This window comes from Sceloporus occidentalis, unplaced genomic scaffold (genome assembly GCF_023333645.1).
Source record: "Sceloporus occidentalis isolate IW3139 unplaced genomic scaffold, rSceOcc1.0.p SCAF_151, whole genome shotgun sequence".
Taxonomy (NCBI): Eukaryota; Metazoa; Chordata; class Lepidosauria; order Squamata; family Phrynosomatidae; genus Sceloporus; species Sceloporus occidentalis.
Window position 1 is genome coordinate 2,312,992 of NW_028317131.1, and position 14,983 is coordinate 2,327,974.

The following is a 14,983-nucleotide window of genomic DNA, read 5'->3' on the forward strand; positions in this document are numbered from 1 at the left end:
CGCATGCAGTTGGGTTTATAGAACTGTATAAAGTATAACCATCAGAGCAAGGCCAGTGTTATACACAGAACAGGGAAGGAATAAGTGAACCACTACCATAGTAATAGATGCTGAAGCTTCCTTCTCACCTGTATAAGCCTCCGTATATTACCCCATTTGCCCTGTTTCAGTAACGCCCAGACTACAAGCCAAACCTGCGCTTCTATAGCCAACCTGCAACTCTCCCTTCAGATTGATGGGCGTTATAGTCCTGCATTTAGGAAGCAAGCTCGTTCTAGAAAACCCTTTACTGCCCCGATTAAAACGAAATACCTACGCAAACAAATATGTTGCTTTATAAAAAGATACCCAGCTCCTGTTAAGGGGAGATCCTAAAATACAAACATGCCCTCCCAAAAAAAGTAAACCTTGACAGGGTTTGCCTGTCACCGAAAGGGTTAATTTGTCACATCATTTAATACCCAAAGCATTTTCCCAGGAATTCTGCACATGGCGGGCGTAAGGATTAACGAGACGCAGGCGACAGATGGATAATAAAGCCTGCCAAACCCGAACCGCTATAGGGAAAGGTTATAAGTGGTCGTCCGCCAGGCAGCCAGTAAACACGGATCCCACCACAAACTTTCGGGACCCCCTGCCCAGTATCCCACCTTACAAGGGAACGCTGGGCTCCTCACTGTAAGAATCATTCCTCAGCGACGAAAAAAGTCACGAAAAATCAATATTTACATGGGGGGGGGGGGTCACAAAAACGAGCTGAAAGTTTTCATCCGTAAAAGGCCAGCAATCCCACCGGGTGACGGGGAGGGAACATTTACCACCGAATGCAAACAAGAACCCAGCCGAGTTCAGCCCGCTAGGTGTGCGGGGCTCTGACATCGAATGGCTCGCTGGGCTCCCGGGTCTGCTTCCATAGCCCTTCGGCTTGTGTTTGCATGCCAATTCCCACAGTGCTCCGGGGCCGTGACGTGGCCGCTACGAGCCAATGCACGGAGGAGGAGGAAGCAGGCCGTTTGGTCGCGCTGCGAGAGGACAGATAAGGTCTGTTCACACCGAGCTACAAGGACACGGACTTCTGCGGACTCCATGCACAGAAGCACGGCCGGGGCCCCGCAGCAAAGCCTCGGGAGGAACAGTCACGTGATCTGCAAACGGGATAACGTTAACTCTTCGAGTACCAGAGTGTCAAGTGACAGCCTGCATGCGCTCACATTCTTCCAAACTGCTAAATAACCAGGAAACGGCAAATTAATGTAACTCGCAGAGAATATCGACAGAGAACACAACACACGATGTGCGTTAGAGGGCATCGGTCACCATAATTCTCAATGAGTTCATCTGAAAGAACATGCTTTAATCTAATTCCAGCAGGAGGATTATGGGATTTGTAGTTTGTAAACACAGACATCTGTAGGTTGCCACTTGCTTTATGCAAGACACTCTTTTGCTTAAAAGAGAACCCCTGCCCCCCAGCCCAATGGCACAAACCGGTGGCCACCGGATTCAGTCCTATACAAAGCCGACGGTGGAACACATGTTGTTATCCCTATTCACAGGGTTCATTTATCAAACTAACAACATTTCTCCGGAGACACTGCTCGGCTCCGCCAGGTTTAGGTTATTCAGTGAGCTGGGAGTGGAGATGAGAACATTTAAACCCACGACACTGTATGCAGGGTCAGCGTCATGTGGCCCCTACGTGATGTGCATCTAGAACATTTTAATCAAAATTATTTCCCCCAAGACCCGTCCAGCACATCCAGTCTGCCCATATTGCCTGGTGTGGAGACTCGGCCCTTGATCATACCAACTTTATGCCTATCCCATACATGTGAAAGCTCCCTCACTGCATTGGGCTCAAAAACTTCTGGTGGGAGGCTGTTCCATGCATCTACCACCCAAAGATACAAGGTTATGAGATCGTATAAATGAGTTGGCCCAAGTAATGAGAAGAGAAGTCGAGCAAGTCGGTACAGGTGGGGGTACATCATGTTCTTTAATCCCAAACAGCTGGTGACCTGGTTATCCAACACTATATTGACCAGTTGGCAGAATCACTGAATTCTACCCGCCCTATTAGAAGCTTCACACAGCGCTGTCACGTGACCTTCAGTCTCTCATTCTCTGCCCCATAGGACCAAAAATGACACACGTTCAGAAAGTCCAACGGATACATTACTTTCTTGATTCCTTGATACACAATACATCTCGAGACTGTTTGAAAAATAACCCGGCTAGACCCGGCCACGGTATCACATAAAGCTCTTTCCTACAAAACTAGCCTGGCCACTGACTCTGAACAAATACATTGCCCACTAAAAATATACATTGACACCTTTGTCATGGCAGCAAATATTTCACATCTGCCAGGAATTAGTCAAAAACTGTCTATATATAAAAACATTCACTCCAACTACCGTGAAGATTGCACGGGAAGAAGGCGCAAACGAGATCAACTGGCAAGCTAACACACTTAGCGGGCGCTTGGGAGCTCGAGATTAGTTGAAGTAGCTTAGCAGACCAGCGATTCTCCCGAGACAGAAGTCATCATGGCGGAACTCGCCCGAGGCGAGCATTATCCTGAGTCAACTAAGGTGGTCTGTATGAAAACTCAACTTCAATATTTAAAAATGCGTATAAAGCTGCATGATGAGATAACAGGTAGCACATTCAGATTCCAAGGCATCCCGCCTGCCACAGACAACACCTTAACTGCACACAGTGGGGCTTATTCACTAAATGGACGGCTGTTATGGGGGCTTTGGTTTCAACGCTTGCTTCACTATCACTGGCAAGCTTCTCCAACTTCCAAGGCATAGCTGGCCCTGAATAATGTACATCAGTGATTTAACCATACATTATACAGGGCCAGACATGCTCTTCTAGCAGCAGTTCACTGGGTATTCATAATGCATAGCGAAGTCAAGGAGTAAATAAAGCCCAGTATCGGCTATACATTATACGTGTAGATATATATATGTCGTCAATATCTTTTTCCTTAAAACAAGTAATCCGTCCACTTTCACAATTTATATGGACGGGAAAAGCCAGTCAGCTAACAGAGAAACTAAAAATCAAAGTGAGATATTCGCAACTTCAAGTTTTTGGGGGGTTTTTTTGGTTTTTTTTTTTTAAGTATATATTTAGTCGCTGCTATAAACAAAGAATTAAAATAAGCCTACATTGTTGGATGTTATTAGCGTGGATTTTTAATGCCTCCTTAAGTGGCGCTTCTGCAGGTCATTTTATCAAATACCATACTAATAACCCGTTGTACAGCGCCACAGAATATGACAGCAATATATGAAACAAATTCATCCCATGTAAGAGCGTCTGTATTTTTTTTTTTATGCACAGTTCCATTAATCATTACACAATTTAAAGCCGGTTCTTTACAAACTTTAGAGGATAGTGTACTCCTCACCTACCATGTTGGCCAACCCCCCACTAAGAGTACTCCAACAAATCACCCTGTCAAACCAACCATCTCTTTTCTTATACCCAGCAAGAGGTGAAAACACCCAGTATCCTCAGCCACTTCCCAGTCCTAAAGCTGACAGTATCAGATAACTAATCCCAACACACTAAAGCAGAGTCCAGGAGCAACTCCCTCAGCCAGCCCCTCCTGAGAATAAAATCTCATCACCCTCAGCCAGCCCCTCATACCGCAGGTTACATAAAACCAAATGCAGCCATTCACCATTGCCTTAAGAACCCCCACTCCGTTTAGTACTGCAACTCCTAGAACCCCCAGGCAGCCTTTAGGCCTCTAGCAGCTGTATTTTAGTAATCACACCCACCGTCAGCATGCTAGGTGGAACAGGGCAACGCCACCTTGATCCAAATTACCCGGGAGAAAACACTTGCCTTCCCACGGCCCGCCCCTCACCTCTCCCCCAATACCTTAGCCCCCGGCGCGGCACTCACCGGACACCCGGACCTCTCCTTTACACTCTCTCGTCCGCTCCCGCGCTCTCCTCTGCAATTAAATCCACCTAAAAATCCGACCTGGGAACTATTCAAACTCCAGAACCACCCGCGGGCCCGGCCGCCATTGGCTGTCGTAAATCTGCGCGGGTCCGGCCAGCGCCTATGTCGTCAGATGGAACGCAACCTTGCGTTCCAAGCCTCTCACTGAAGCCACACGCCCACAATCTTTTCTTATTGGTCTACACTGCACAGAACAGCCAATAGCAGCCTGTTACTCCGTCCGGAGTGGCAGAATTTACTTCGCGGTCGGCCATTTGTTTGGAGTCCGTAGAACAGCAGAATCCGTTTTCAACAGGCTCCAACAAAATGGCTCCCATGTCTTTTACCTTTGTGTGTACATTCCTCACACGGTTCTAAACACAAGAGATTTACAAGAACTAAACATCATCCTCTCTTTCACCAGCTCTAAGCACACTGGACTTAGTTATTGTGTTACCTAAATATGTGTCTGCAAAAAAGATGTTACATAAGCTTAGGCACCTTTTTCTGTGCTGGTCCAATAAAATGTATCAACTTCGCTGAAAGACTCCATCTTTGTTGGTTCAATACCCATAAACCATTTACTATAAGTAAGGGTACTTTATTCTCCAAGTGTGTCATTGTAGAGCTGCCACTCAAGATGTAGGCGGGGTTTGCCTTGTGTTGCCCATCAGACGGGCCAGAGCTGCACAACTCCAGTCCTTGGGGGCCACAAATCATGCAGGAGTTATATGAATCCTCTTAAAACACGTAGTTTACCGAAAAATTGTGGCCATCGAGTACTGATGTTGTGCAGCCTCGGGATAGATTCTGAAATTCTGTCGACTCAGGGCTGTACGTGCCTGATTTGTCCCAGGACCTCCATGTGCATGGACATTGTATGTTTTCTGCATGGGTGACACCTGGCAGCTGTCCCAAAATACTGTTGATGGCCGTTGGCAGTTATGCTATAATCATATCTGAGGACTCTAGGGGTTCGGGCCGGAGACTCCTAGGGAAGTGGCGCTTCTGCGGGTCACTACGCCCCACTCCCCTCCAACAATAGCGTGTCTCCCCCTCGCTCAACTTCCTACCCGCATCCCAAAAGTTTCCAGGTATGGCCATAATGTGTCAAGCACATCATTCACAAAAAAGGACATTATATGACACACAATGGCATTATAGCCTGCTTTTCTGTTAAACAAGAACCATGTTAGCGGACAAAAACAGCCCGCTGGGGCCTGCTTGCTGCTTTCCCTGAAAGGCGCAGAGCGACTACACCTTAACCCCAAACCTGTTCATCCCATGACCCCAAAACGTTATTCGCTGCCATCACCAAGTTCTCTTTAAGGTTCTGCAAATACCTAAGGAGGCTCCAGTAACCCCCTGAACTAGTCACAATCCAAATTCATTGAAAAAGGTAACATTTTCAAATCAGAAAAACTGCAATGTGATAACGCAGGCTTTCCCCCAAAAAAATCAGAGCACAAAACATAACTGATTCATTCATTTTTAATCACAAAAATAGTCACAGTGCTTACACAAAAAGAATGGTATAAAAGGCATACAAAACAGTATAAAAATTAAAAAAAAAGTATCAAACACAAAAAGGCATCTGAGCAATGTGTGCCCTTTAAACGAACATTTTCCCTCTTACAAACGCATAGAGGGATTCATAGAATGACAAGTGATGTTTTGCTGTTATGTACCGGTTGCCCATTGTACAACGTTGCAGAATATGACGGTGCCATATAACTCAATATAGCTATTAACAATAATAAAAAAAATCTCAGTGGCTGAGCAACTTGGCCTGGGGGGAAAATATTGGGACTTGTCTGTGTCTACAGGGTTAATAATAATAATACTACTAATAATAATGCTCTGGTTTAAAAAAAATAACTATCTTCTTACAACTTTAATGGCTTCTGACGTCACCTTGCACAGATCACTGTCATTTGTTTGTAAATCGTTACACAATCACCGTGTGATCACAAGATAAACACATCCCCCCGCTACCGCTCCGTGCCAAATGTTTACTTAGCTTCCGATTACCTAGCTCCACCCCCATGCGAACTGGGGCGGTCACGTGATGCGTGTTTCGTTACTATGGAGACACAAGGACGCGGGAATGCTCGTATGAAATGTATGGGACCTCGAGGTGTAAGTGAAGGCGGGGGACACGTCATATGATCATATTAGGGGGTCTTCAGTGAGGGTCTCCAGCTACTGAGCTCAGAACTGGCTAGCAGCCTTTGTAGTCCAGTCCCAGTTTCAACCCTGCGAGTAATGGGAGTCGTTCACAGCGCTCGCTGCAAACCTGCCTGTAGCCGCTGAGAAGATTATGTCAGAACGTGTTATTCATTTTGTGGGGGAGGATTATCGCTAAAACGTGTGATCAATACCCAAATAACATGGCACCGGTCAGGGGTAGATTTCCTGGGGTAGAATGGGGTATGCAGGCTGGCAGGTATACATTTATATTTATTATGCTTTAGTATATAGCCTATGCAGATGTTTTATATTATAATACATTGTATACAACATTACAGAATGACTATATATATATATATATACCATATATAATATATATATATATACCATATATAATATATATAAAGTATATATATTTGTGTGTGTAAATTCTGCAGTAACTTATTAAATTTGGTGTCTAGTTTCCATGGTGACACCAGACAGCACTACAGAGTCCGCTGGCGCTATATAACTACATTTACTTTGCACTAAAATTGTTCTTTGTAGAATGCCCTTTGGACATTTTAGATTTTTTTGTATTGTCTAGAATTAAAATAAAAGCATTTTTAGTAGTTTGTTGTCGCAGGTAGCATGTCGCACAGAACTGCTATGTATTTTTTTGTTCATTGTGGTATCATTCTAATGAATTTAGAAGTTGCCGAGTATAACGTCCATTGTCTGCAGACTCTCTTGTCTATTTTTCAAGGTTTTGAAATAATCTTCGAAAGATGAGTAGAAAAAAAGGCAACGATTTGAATCCAGGACCCCCAGTAGATTTATCATTTAAATGCATCAATTCTATGGCAGGTAATGTGAAAAACTGCCCCTGTATCGGGCTCTACCGCTTGTATCCGTTTAGTGAATAGAGCCCACTGACTGCGGTCTGTTTTAAAGTTTTATTCTCGTGTGGATATGTTGCATTGCAGTATTGATTCATCATTCGGAAAACACCATGTGGATATTAATGTCTCAGAAGTAACCTACATCTAGCTGATGTGTCTTCTCCATACAGATGTGCTGCTGGAAGACCCCCGCGAGGGCCTGAAACCCTTAAAACGCTGCGAAAACGGGACGCTGCGGAGTCAGGCGGTCCGTCTCAACAACAACACCCTGACAGACCTTCAGGGCTTCGGGGAGACGGTCGGGAAGCTTCTCAGTGACCCGCAGCAACTCTCTTGGATAGATCTGTCCTTCAACGACCTACCCAACATTGACCCAGTAAGGCCGCACAAAACATTATTTACTACACAATACATACTTAGTACACACCTATTTTTACGCCCCCCCCCACCTTCTCTAATACCATCACTTGTTTTAAGTTGTAACCTCTATCATGTTGATCAGTATTGCTTCGGACCTGATGAAGGGAGGATAACTCTTGAAAGCTTGTCTTTTTAATATTATGTTAGTCCAATAAAAAAAGGTATCACCGCATACTCTGCAATACTCTATTTTTTGACATCTTGTCTACTGGACTAATACAGCTTCATCCATTTACATTATATATATATAGATATATATTGTATTTTTTGTTCAGAGATACCTTTTCTCAGATATAAGTCATGGCAGCCACCGTGTTTTGCCGAATAGAGGGCACTGTTCCCTGTTTTCAGGCGAAACAATTATTATTATAACTAAATATTATAAATTATCGCATTTGTAATTTTTTCCGCAGGTCCTGACAACCTACCCCCTGCTCTCTGTCCTCAACCTTCACGGTAACAGCATTAGCCAGCTCTCAGAGGTCGATAAACTGGCATCTCTGCCCAACCTGAAGAGCCTCACCCTGCACGGTAACCCCATAGAGTCGGAGAAAGGGTACAGGTGAGCGAACGCCCTGCTGAGTTGGCTCCCTCAGTCTGAATGCTCTCAGAAGGGGTCGCATTGTAGTGCTCAGTGACTTTAAATGTGGCGCTGTCACATGATGTCATAACTTTGCCATCAGAACACAAAATTTCTCCCCTTTTAGATCTGGTATTATTGTGAAGTATCCAGGAGTAACAACAGGTGGTAGACCGCTCACACTCACAGTGTGGGCCCCTGAGTGCTGTCCTCCATGTCATCACTCACACTTCCTATCAGCAGAAATGCTGCGTTGCGATCTGCACGAAATCTGCAATATATGTCCATTTTTTACATAACCTGTTATATATGTGTGTTTGTGTGTATAAGTAATTTATCATGTCCCCATCACCGACCAGCTCTTCTTAACCTCAGCTCTTCCTGCCTTCCAGGAACTATATCTTATCGGTTCTGCCGCAGCTCAAATCCTTGGATTTCAGCGGAGTCACGAAACAAGAACGGGCGACGGCAGACGTATGGAGACGCGTGAACACCAAGCCAAAGCGGCCGAAGAGAACCAAAGACGAATAGCCTCATCCTGCAGCCGTGGCAGACGGCGAAGTCCGTGCAACACTCGTGTTTTAGGTTACCATACGCTAAACAGCCATATTTACTGCGTTTCGCCTCCATTCAGGGATTTATTCTACCCAAAAGAATTTAGTTAACCCTTTCCAAGGGGCTAGTTTATCTATATAACAGTAGTGCAATATAATTAATTCTGATCTGTGTTTAAAGGCGCTGTTCCATCTGCTTGGCTGAAACATCATCCTTTCCCAGATATAGTTCTTCATTCATGTAAAATGTTATATCTCATAATTGTTTTTGGGAACACTCGTCTTGTGATACGGATGAGCAAACACCTGTGAGGGTCGTTGCCATAGAAATAAGGATGTTTCTTGAACGTTTCTGTGTTGTTTTTATTTTATTAAACCTTCAGGGAAAGAATTAAATGGGAAATCTGCTAAGGTCTATTTGCGTAACACACTAGAGAGCGCATTTGAGGTTTAATCTAGGTGTCTCACTTCACTATTCTTTATGAAGGGCCAGTAGGTTCCTCCAAGAAAGGGATGAACTGGCACTGTATAATGCATAATTCAACATGGAAGGAGCCTCTGACACACTCGCTGATTTAACTATGCATTATACAGGGCCAGCCAAGCTCGGCAGCAGCGATTGGTAAGCGGGACTCACACAGCCCGAGAATGCATCACCTACTCGAGATTGGAGCTCATCCAAAAGCTTTCTCTAAAGATCGGACGGAAGTGGATCGGGGACAAAACCAGCACAGGCACCTAGTGTCATTGTGTTAATACACCCTAAATGTTGTGGTTAACAAGCATTTTAAAAACGCAGCCAAATTCCGGAAACCCAGCTGCCGGCAGATCACCGGCGGTGTCATTTGGTGAAGTTCACTCCATAAACAGAGCAGTTCGGTAAACCGCCAAGCGCACGGGATAGTAAGTAAATACCGCATATATAAAAGCAAATAAAAGCTTTGGCTTTACTGGTTACCGCTCCAGTAATTTCACCAGACGCTGCCTCCTCTTCTTTCTCCGCAGCCTTGTGACGAGTACAGATGGCCGTTGGCTTAACAGGAAACTTACTTCACGTGTAAAGATTTACTCAACGGTAATATATCCTAATTTGGGAAACACTGACTTTTTGTATTACTTGTTTAATATGCTTATACATATATGAAACGGGGGAACCTTATTCACACAAAGGGAATGGCCAAGTGTTAAAGGAAATCTGCCAGTGTTCTAGGATAGGAGTTACCAGGGTACAAGTCCCGCACCCCTGCCAACACCTTAGCCCCTTTTAATCCCCCATACTTCAACTTTAAAGCCACTCTGCCGCATTTAAGGCTTTTCTAACTAAACGCGGTGTTATGAGCATCAATCCTCGTATTGTCGAATGCCCAAGCTCACTGGGTTTAGCCCTTTGTAATGCATCCTAATATCAGGGTCTTAAAACCCCTCCGGCCATCCCCCCCGTTTAGTGAATACACCCTCTTTGCCTTGCCTTCAGCCCAAACCCATTTATTCTCCCTTCACACGCAGGAAAAGCTCATGGGCTCTTAATAACGATAATAATGATAATAATTATAATAATAATGATAATAAAGAAGAAGACAGCACAGTGTGAATACTGAGGAATAAATTTAATCTAGTGTGAGCAAATCATAAAAAATGGTAAAATAAATGGTGAAAATGCATATTTCCCAAAAGGTTAACAATTTTACATTGATTTGCCACAACTGTTGATATATATGTATAAAAAAAAAACCATGATTGCCTAATAAATGCAGTTCATTAGTTAAATTAGTAGGATTACAGTGTGTACGATTATGACAGGCGCACTCCAGACGCAATAAAGGGGGTCGGGGTATCGTTAGCGTGTTACAAAGCCGCGGCAAGAAGCAAGTGCTCAGTTCTAATGGCCTATTGTGCCACGGAGACGCCGCTCCCTGCCGTCAAGCAGCCGTGGCGGCTGTGAACCTGTAGTTGTGGAAGTCGCAGGGTTCGCACGGAGCTGCCGAGTCCCCCACCACAAGTTCTTCAAGCGTCCAGATGTACGCTGAAATCCCAATAAGTTAAATACCTCCGTACGTTGTGATTCGACCACAGCACCGCCACGCAAACATCTGTATCAGAACGCTGGGTGTGAAATATATAGATCATTTTATTCATAAATTCTTTATACAGACCTCAATCAAGAACCTCAAAACTATGTCCCAAATATTGCCCCGTCTCTGTGTGGCTCGTTAAAATCTGTTCCTGGAAGTGCTTTAAATAAACCTTTATTTTATTTTATTAACCCAAAATTTTTTCCTCAAACAATACTTTCTTTTTTTCAGCAGATACATTCCCTACAGCACTCAAAAATCTGCACATGAAACAACTGCAGTATTTCCAGGATGAAAAGAAATATTGTGATCTGCGTGAGGTCCTGACTGCTGCAATAGTAATGATCAGTGCAATAGACAAGGAGAGTAGTTAGGGGTGATTCAGTAGGAAGAGAGAGGACCAAGTTACTCTGCGAGGCTTGGAAAAACTTGTGCTGCAAAAGTTTACCTAATAATGTTAAAAAAAAAAGAAACACAGACACCCTTTATGATAAAGAGAGGAGAAAAAAAACAGAAAGAAAGAAAAATATAACGGCGTGAGGGCCAGAGGGAGACGGAAAGTGTAAATGTGCTACGGGATTACGGAATCCCGAACTGTACAACAAGATCCTCTTTTGCGTCCACTCGGATCTGTGAAAGTGCACTGAAGGCATAAGCAGCTATCTTTGAAACCTGAAACGAGAGGGGACAGTCAGCTAGTCAACTATCAAAAAAAATCCCATTCCCAGCAGAATATGTTTTACTTGTTTATCTTAAACTTAGACTACTACTGGATGACAGGCCTTGGCATAATAAACATAAAGCCCCATCTAAAATAAAAAATATATAATAATGCATCATATGCTGATATTTTGTGTTCAAACAGATACAGTGGATTGTATTATTAAATGCCTGCTGTGGGCACCCCTTATGATGACCGGAGACAAAAGCAACCCTGACACTGTGGGAAAATTAGCCGATCTAGAGAACGTGAAACGCTCATCTTGGTTACCTGTTGTATGTCTGAGTAGGGAACGGGGTCACTGGCGAGTATTTGGTGAGGCTGAGCAGTTAGAGAGGGCAGTGGCGGCAGTTTCTTCCAGTGCGTCAGGTTGTTGCTTAATTTTGCGAGGCGTGTGCTGCGGGGGAGACAGAGCGAGCGGTTAGCGTGCCGGCGATCAGCGGCCTGGGGTGTTTACACCGGTCTGTGGCTCCACATCCATTCAGCTCATCACAACGTTACAGATAAATGTATAGTCATCCACCTAAATCTCACATCACTATTCATTTCTGTTAATAGGACCATACATAAGGTCTTATTTAGTTTACAGCGAATTAAAAGATTAAACAAGCATTGAAGTAAATAAAAACTGGAAAAAAAAAGATGTGCGTCTGCGCTTACTCTCAGTTATTACACTTAAAACAACCGTCTGGTACCCACCTGTACTGTCTCGCTCTGTCCATGCACTCATGTTGTTCCATACCCTGGGATTCCACGGCCGATACATCGATGATGTTTCTGTGGAAAAAGTAGAGCCAAGTGAGTCAAAGGTAATGCTGACGTAAATGTGAATCTCACACGTGAGGAAATATCACTATTTGTTAAATAGCTCCCTTAGTGCTGTCCTGTGGAGGTATGGAGTTTGCTGTTTAAGGTGCAAGACATCACCAGAAACAACTATAAGTGTAAAACTATTCCACATCGACCAACATAATGTGTAAATGGTCCTAGACAAACACTCTGACTCTTTATTGTGCTGCCTGTGGGAAACAAGAGAATGGCTCAGTCTTAATCACCCAGCAGGACACAGACTAACGAAAGACTTCATTAGTATTGCCATAAAGCATCAGCTCCGTGTGGTGTTTGAGCCGGGAAAGTCACCCAAAATATCACATGACTGACAGCAACGGCGGCTCCAGGTCTGCAGATAAAGGGAGTTTATTGGAACAAAATGAGATTACGCTAGATTTTGTCCATGCCGACTGTGTATACAGCACTGGGGTTTATGGAAGAATTTCCACGGGACTTCCCCTTTTTAAGGAAAATGTAGTCTGCATTGTCATCTTAAGTCAAATGTTGCCATTTTACTTACTGAGCCGTCCTTGCAAGGATCCGTGACAGTAGGGCCTGTTCATCTGTTCGAGCCGCCGGGTTGTTGATAGAACTAGGTTCCGATCCATTTGGCGTCCTGTTGGGAAGCGTCTGGTTTGGGGGTAATAGGTGCTCTCTCTCCCCCTGGTCCTAGGAAGAAGAGACAATGAAGAAAACATCTAAAATACTCCTCTTTAGGCTGGGTGTCCTAACTTTTATTTGGAATCTCCTCTGATAAAGTGACAGCATCTAAGCATCCACATATTGTTCTCACATGTACACTGTCGGCTTTTCACACAGTACCAGCAAGCGATAATGGGGTTGGGGGCAATTACAAGCCATAAAGTGTCATAGGGCCTAACATTTGGGACAGTAACGCAAGCTTTTTTCTGCCTCCTGAGCCTGTCGTGGGCTTGTGGCACCTACACAAATCCCCATCCGTAGAGACAGGAAGCATAAAAAGTCATTTGTAATGGACGATTTCTTAAAATTTTAGCCCGGTAGCCACAGCCGCTAGATTTTTAGATCTGACTGTCATTTTATTTTGATGTTTATGGGCGCACCTTTTTCTGGCATTTAAAAATATCACGCTGGCTCACAGATTTGTCTGGATGGCTCCTAACTTAACAAAAACATGTAGCCCCATGTTATAAGATTAACAGATTCATGTCTTTTTTTTTTTTTTTTTTTAGATTTTTAGACGGAGCTACTTTAGATCTCTGATCACCTGGAAAGAAATCTGGTATGTAGCTCAATTTTGTGTTTACAGATTTTATTGCGGAGTTTACTCAATGAGTGCTCCATACGCCCGAGAGGCACACATTTTAGTTCTCCCGCTGTATCAAATGCTTATTGTGCTGGCGCTGTTCCAAAGAGCGTTAAAATACATGTGATGTCATTCTATACTGATACTAAAATTATAGAACGTGTCCTCTTGGGGGAAAAAAACACATTACAGTATAAGTTTATGAGGCTCTCATATAAACCAATTTACTTTATACATTCTGTGTCGTAACTTAATGTCATACTGCGGAAGGGGCGGCCAGGAGCGCAGGGGCGCAGCCTGGGCGTGGGGCGGCCGGGCGCGCAGCCTGGGCATGGGGCGGCCGGGCGCGCAGCCTGGGCATGGGGCGGCCGGGCGCGCAGCCTGGGCATGGGGCGGCCGGGCGCGCAGCCTGGGCATGGGGCGGCCGGGCGCGCAGCCTGGGCATGGGGCGGCCGGGCGCGCAGCCTGGGCATGGGGCGGCCGGGCGCGCAGCCTGGGCATGGGGCGGCCGGGCGCGCAGGGTTACATCATTGGTAGGAGTGCAGACACAGTCTGGGAAAATGTACTCAAAGGCAACTAGAGTATGAGCACAGAAGTACCCCCAGAGAGAGTGTGCAGGTGCACGGAGGGTAATGAGGGGGGCATAGACGGACAGATTAGGGGGTATAACTAACTGCAAGAATGAGGTTCAGTGTCTAACTTTCAACTCACAGGATTAATGCCCCTCTCCCCCCCTTCAAATCCCAGGGCAAGACCAGTAAACCCGAACACCCAGTGAGCCCCCTCCAGCGGTGTCCGGCGCCGTGTCCCAGCCCCAGGTCCTCACACTCCCCCTCACCCCCTTTCCGGTGTCGGTCTCCCCGCTGTAACAGCAGCCCATGTCCGCTCGGGGCTCCCTGACTGAGACCAACAGCCTGACTCCGTCACATGACAGAGGAAACCTGGGCCCAAGCGGCACTTCCGCTTCCGGGACCCATAACCGGAAACAGGAATAAACCAGAACTCCCGTCGCCATGGAAACGCTGCGCTTGTCCGCTCCAAATATTTACAATACAAAGATATATAATATATACACCTATACATCATATATATAGATATCCATATAGTATACCGATATACATCATTATATAGATATACATCATTATATACAGATAAACATCATTATACAGAGACACATAATATACCGATATACATTATTATATACACAAAATAAACCCATATACATAATTATATACACATATACATCATTATGTACACATATCCACATAATACACAGATGTACATCATTATACAGAACAGATATACGTCATTATATACAGATATCCACATTATATACAGAAATACAAAATATATCAGTAGGTCACAAACTCAAATAAAACGACTTGTAAAGCCCGTCACCTTTAATCCCCTAAGAAGTTTGTTTTTTGAAATGTAGACAGGGATCTATAGGGTTTCCAAGAGATGCATTCGCTGTTCTACA

At 44.5% G+C, this 14,983-nt stretch overlaps 2 protein-coding genes across 3 annotated transcripts; one reads left to right on the forward strand and one right to left on the reverse strand.

Annotated features, from left to right (window-relative positions):
* The first annotated feature begins 6,926 nt into the window (after nt 1–6,926).
* LOC149280637 (leucine-rich repeat-containing protein 51-like) lies at nt 6,927–8,571 on the forward strand. The gene is made up of 4 exons (XM_089500339.1): nt 6,927–7,005; nt 7,211–7,416; nt 7,874–8,022; nt 8,433–8,571. The coding sequence occupies exons 1-4, from the start codon at nt 6,927–6,929 to the stop codon at nt 8,569–8,571; spliced, it is 573 nt and encodes a 190-aa protein (XP_089356465.1).
* A 2,674-nt stretch (nt 8,572–11,245) lies between these two features.
* Nucleotides 11,246–14,383, reverse strand: LOC149280638 (ragulator complex protein LAMTOR1). 2 transcript variants are annotated; one of them, XM_089500346.1, is made up of 5 exons: nt 14,342–14,383; nt 12,739–12,881; nt 12,087–12,164; nt 11,658–11,784; nt 11,246–11,338 (listed from the first exon to the last, which is right to left on the reverse strand). In XM_089500346.1, the coding sequence occupies exons 1-5, from the start codon at nt 14,381–14,383 to the stop codon at nt 11,246–11,248; spliced, it is 483 nt and encodes a 160-aa protein (XP_089356472.1). The 2 variants fall into 2 exon arrangements, with proteins under 2 accessions (XP_089356472.1, XP_089356471.1); XM_089500345.1 differs by having other exon boundaries at nt 12,739–12,887.
* Between the last annotated feature and the right edge of the window lie 600 nt (nt 14,384–14,983).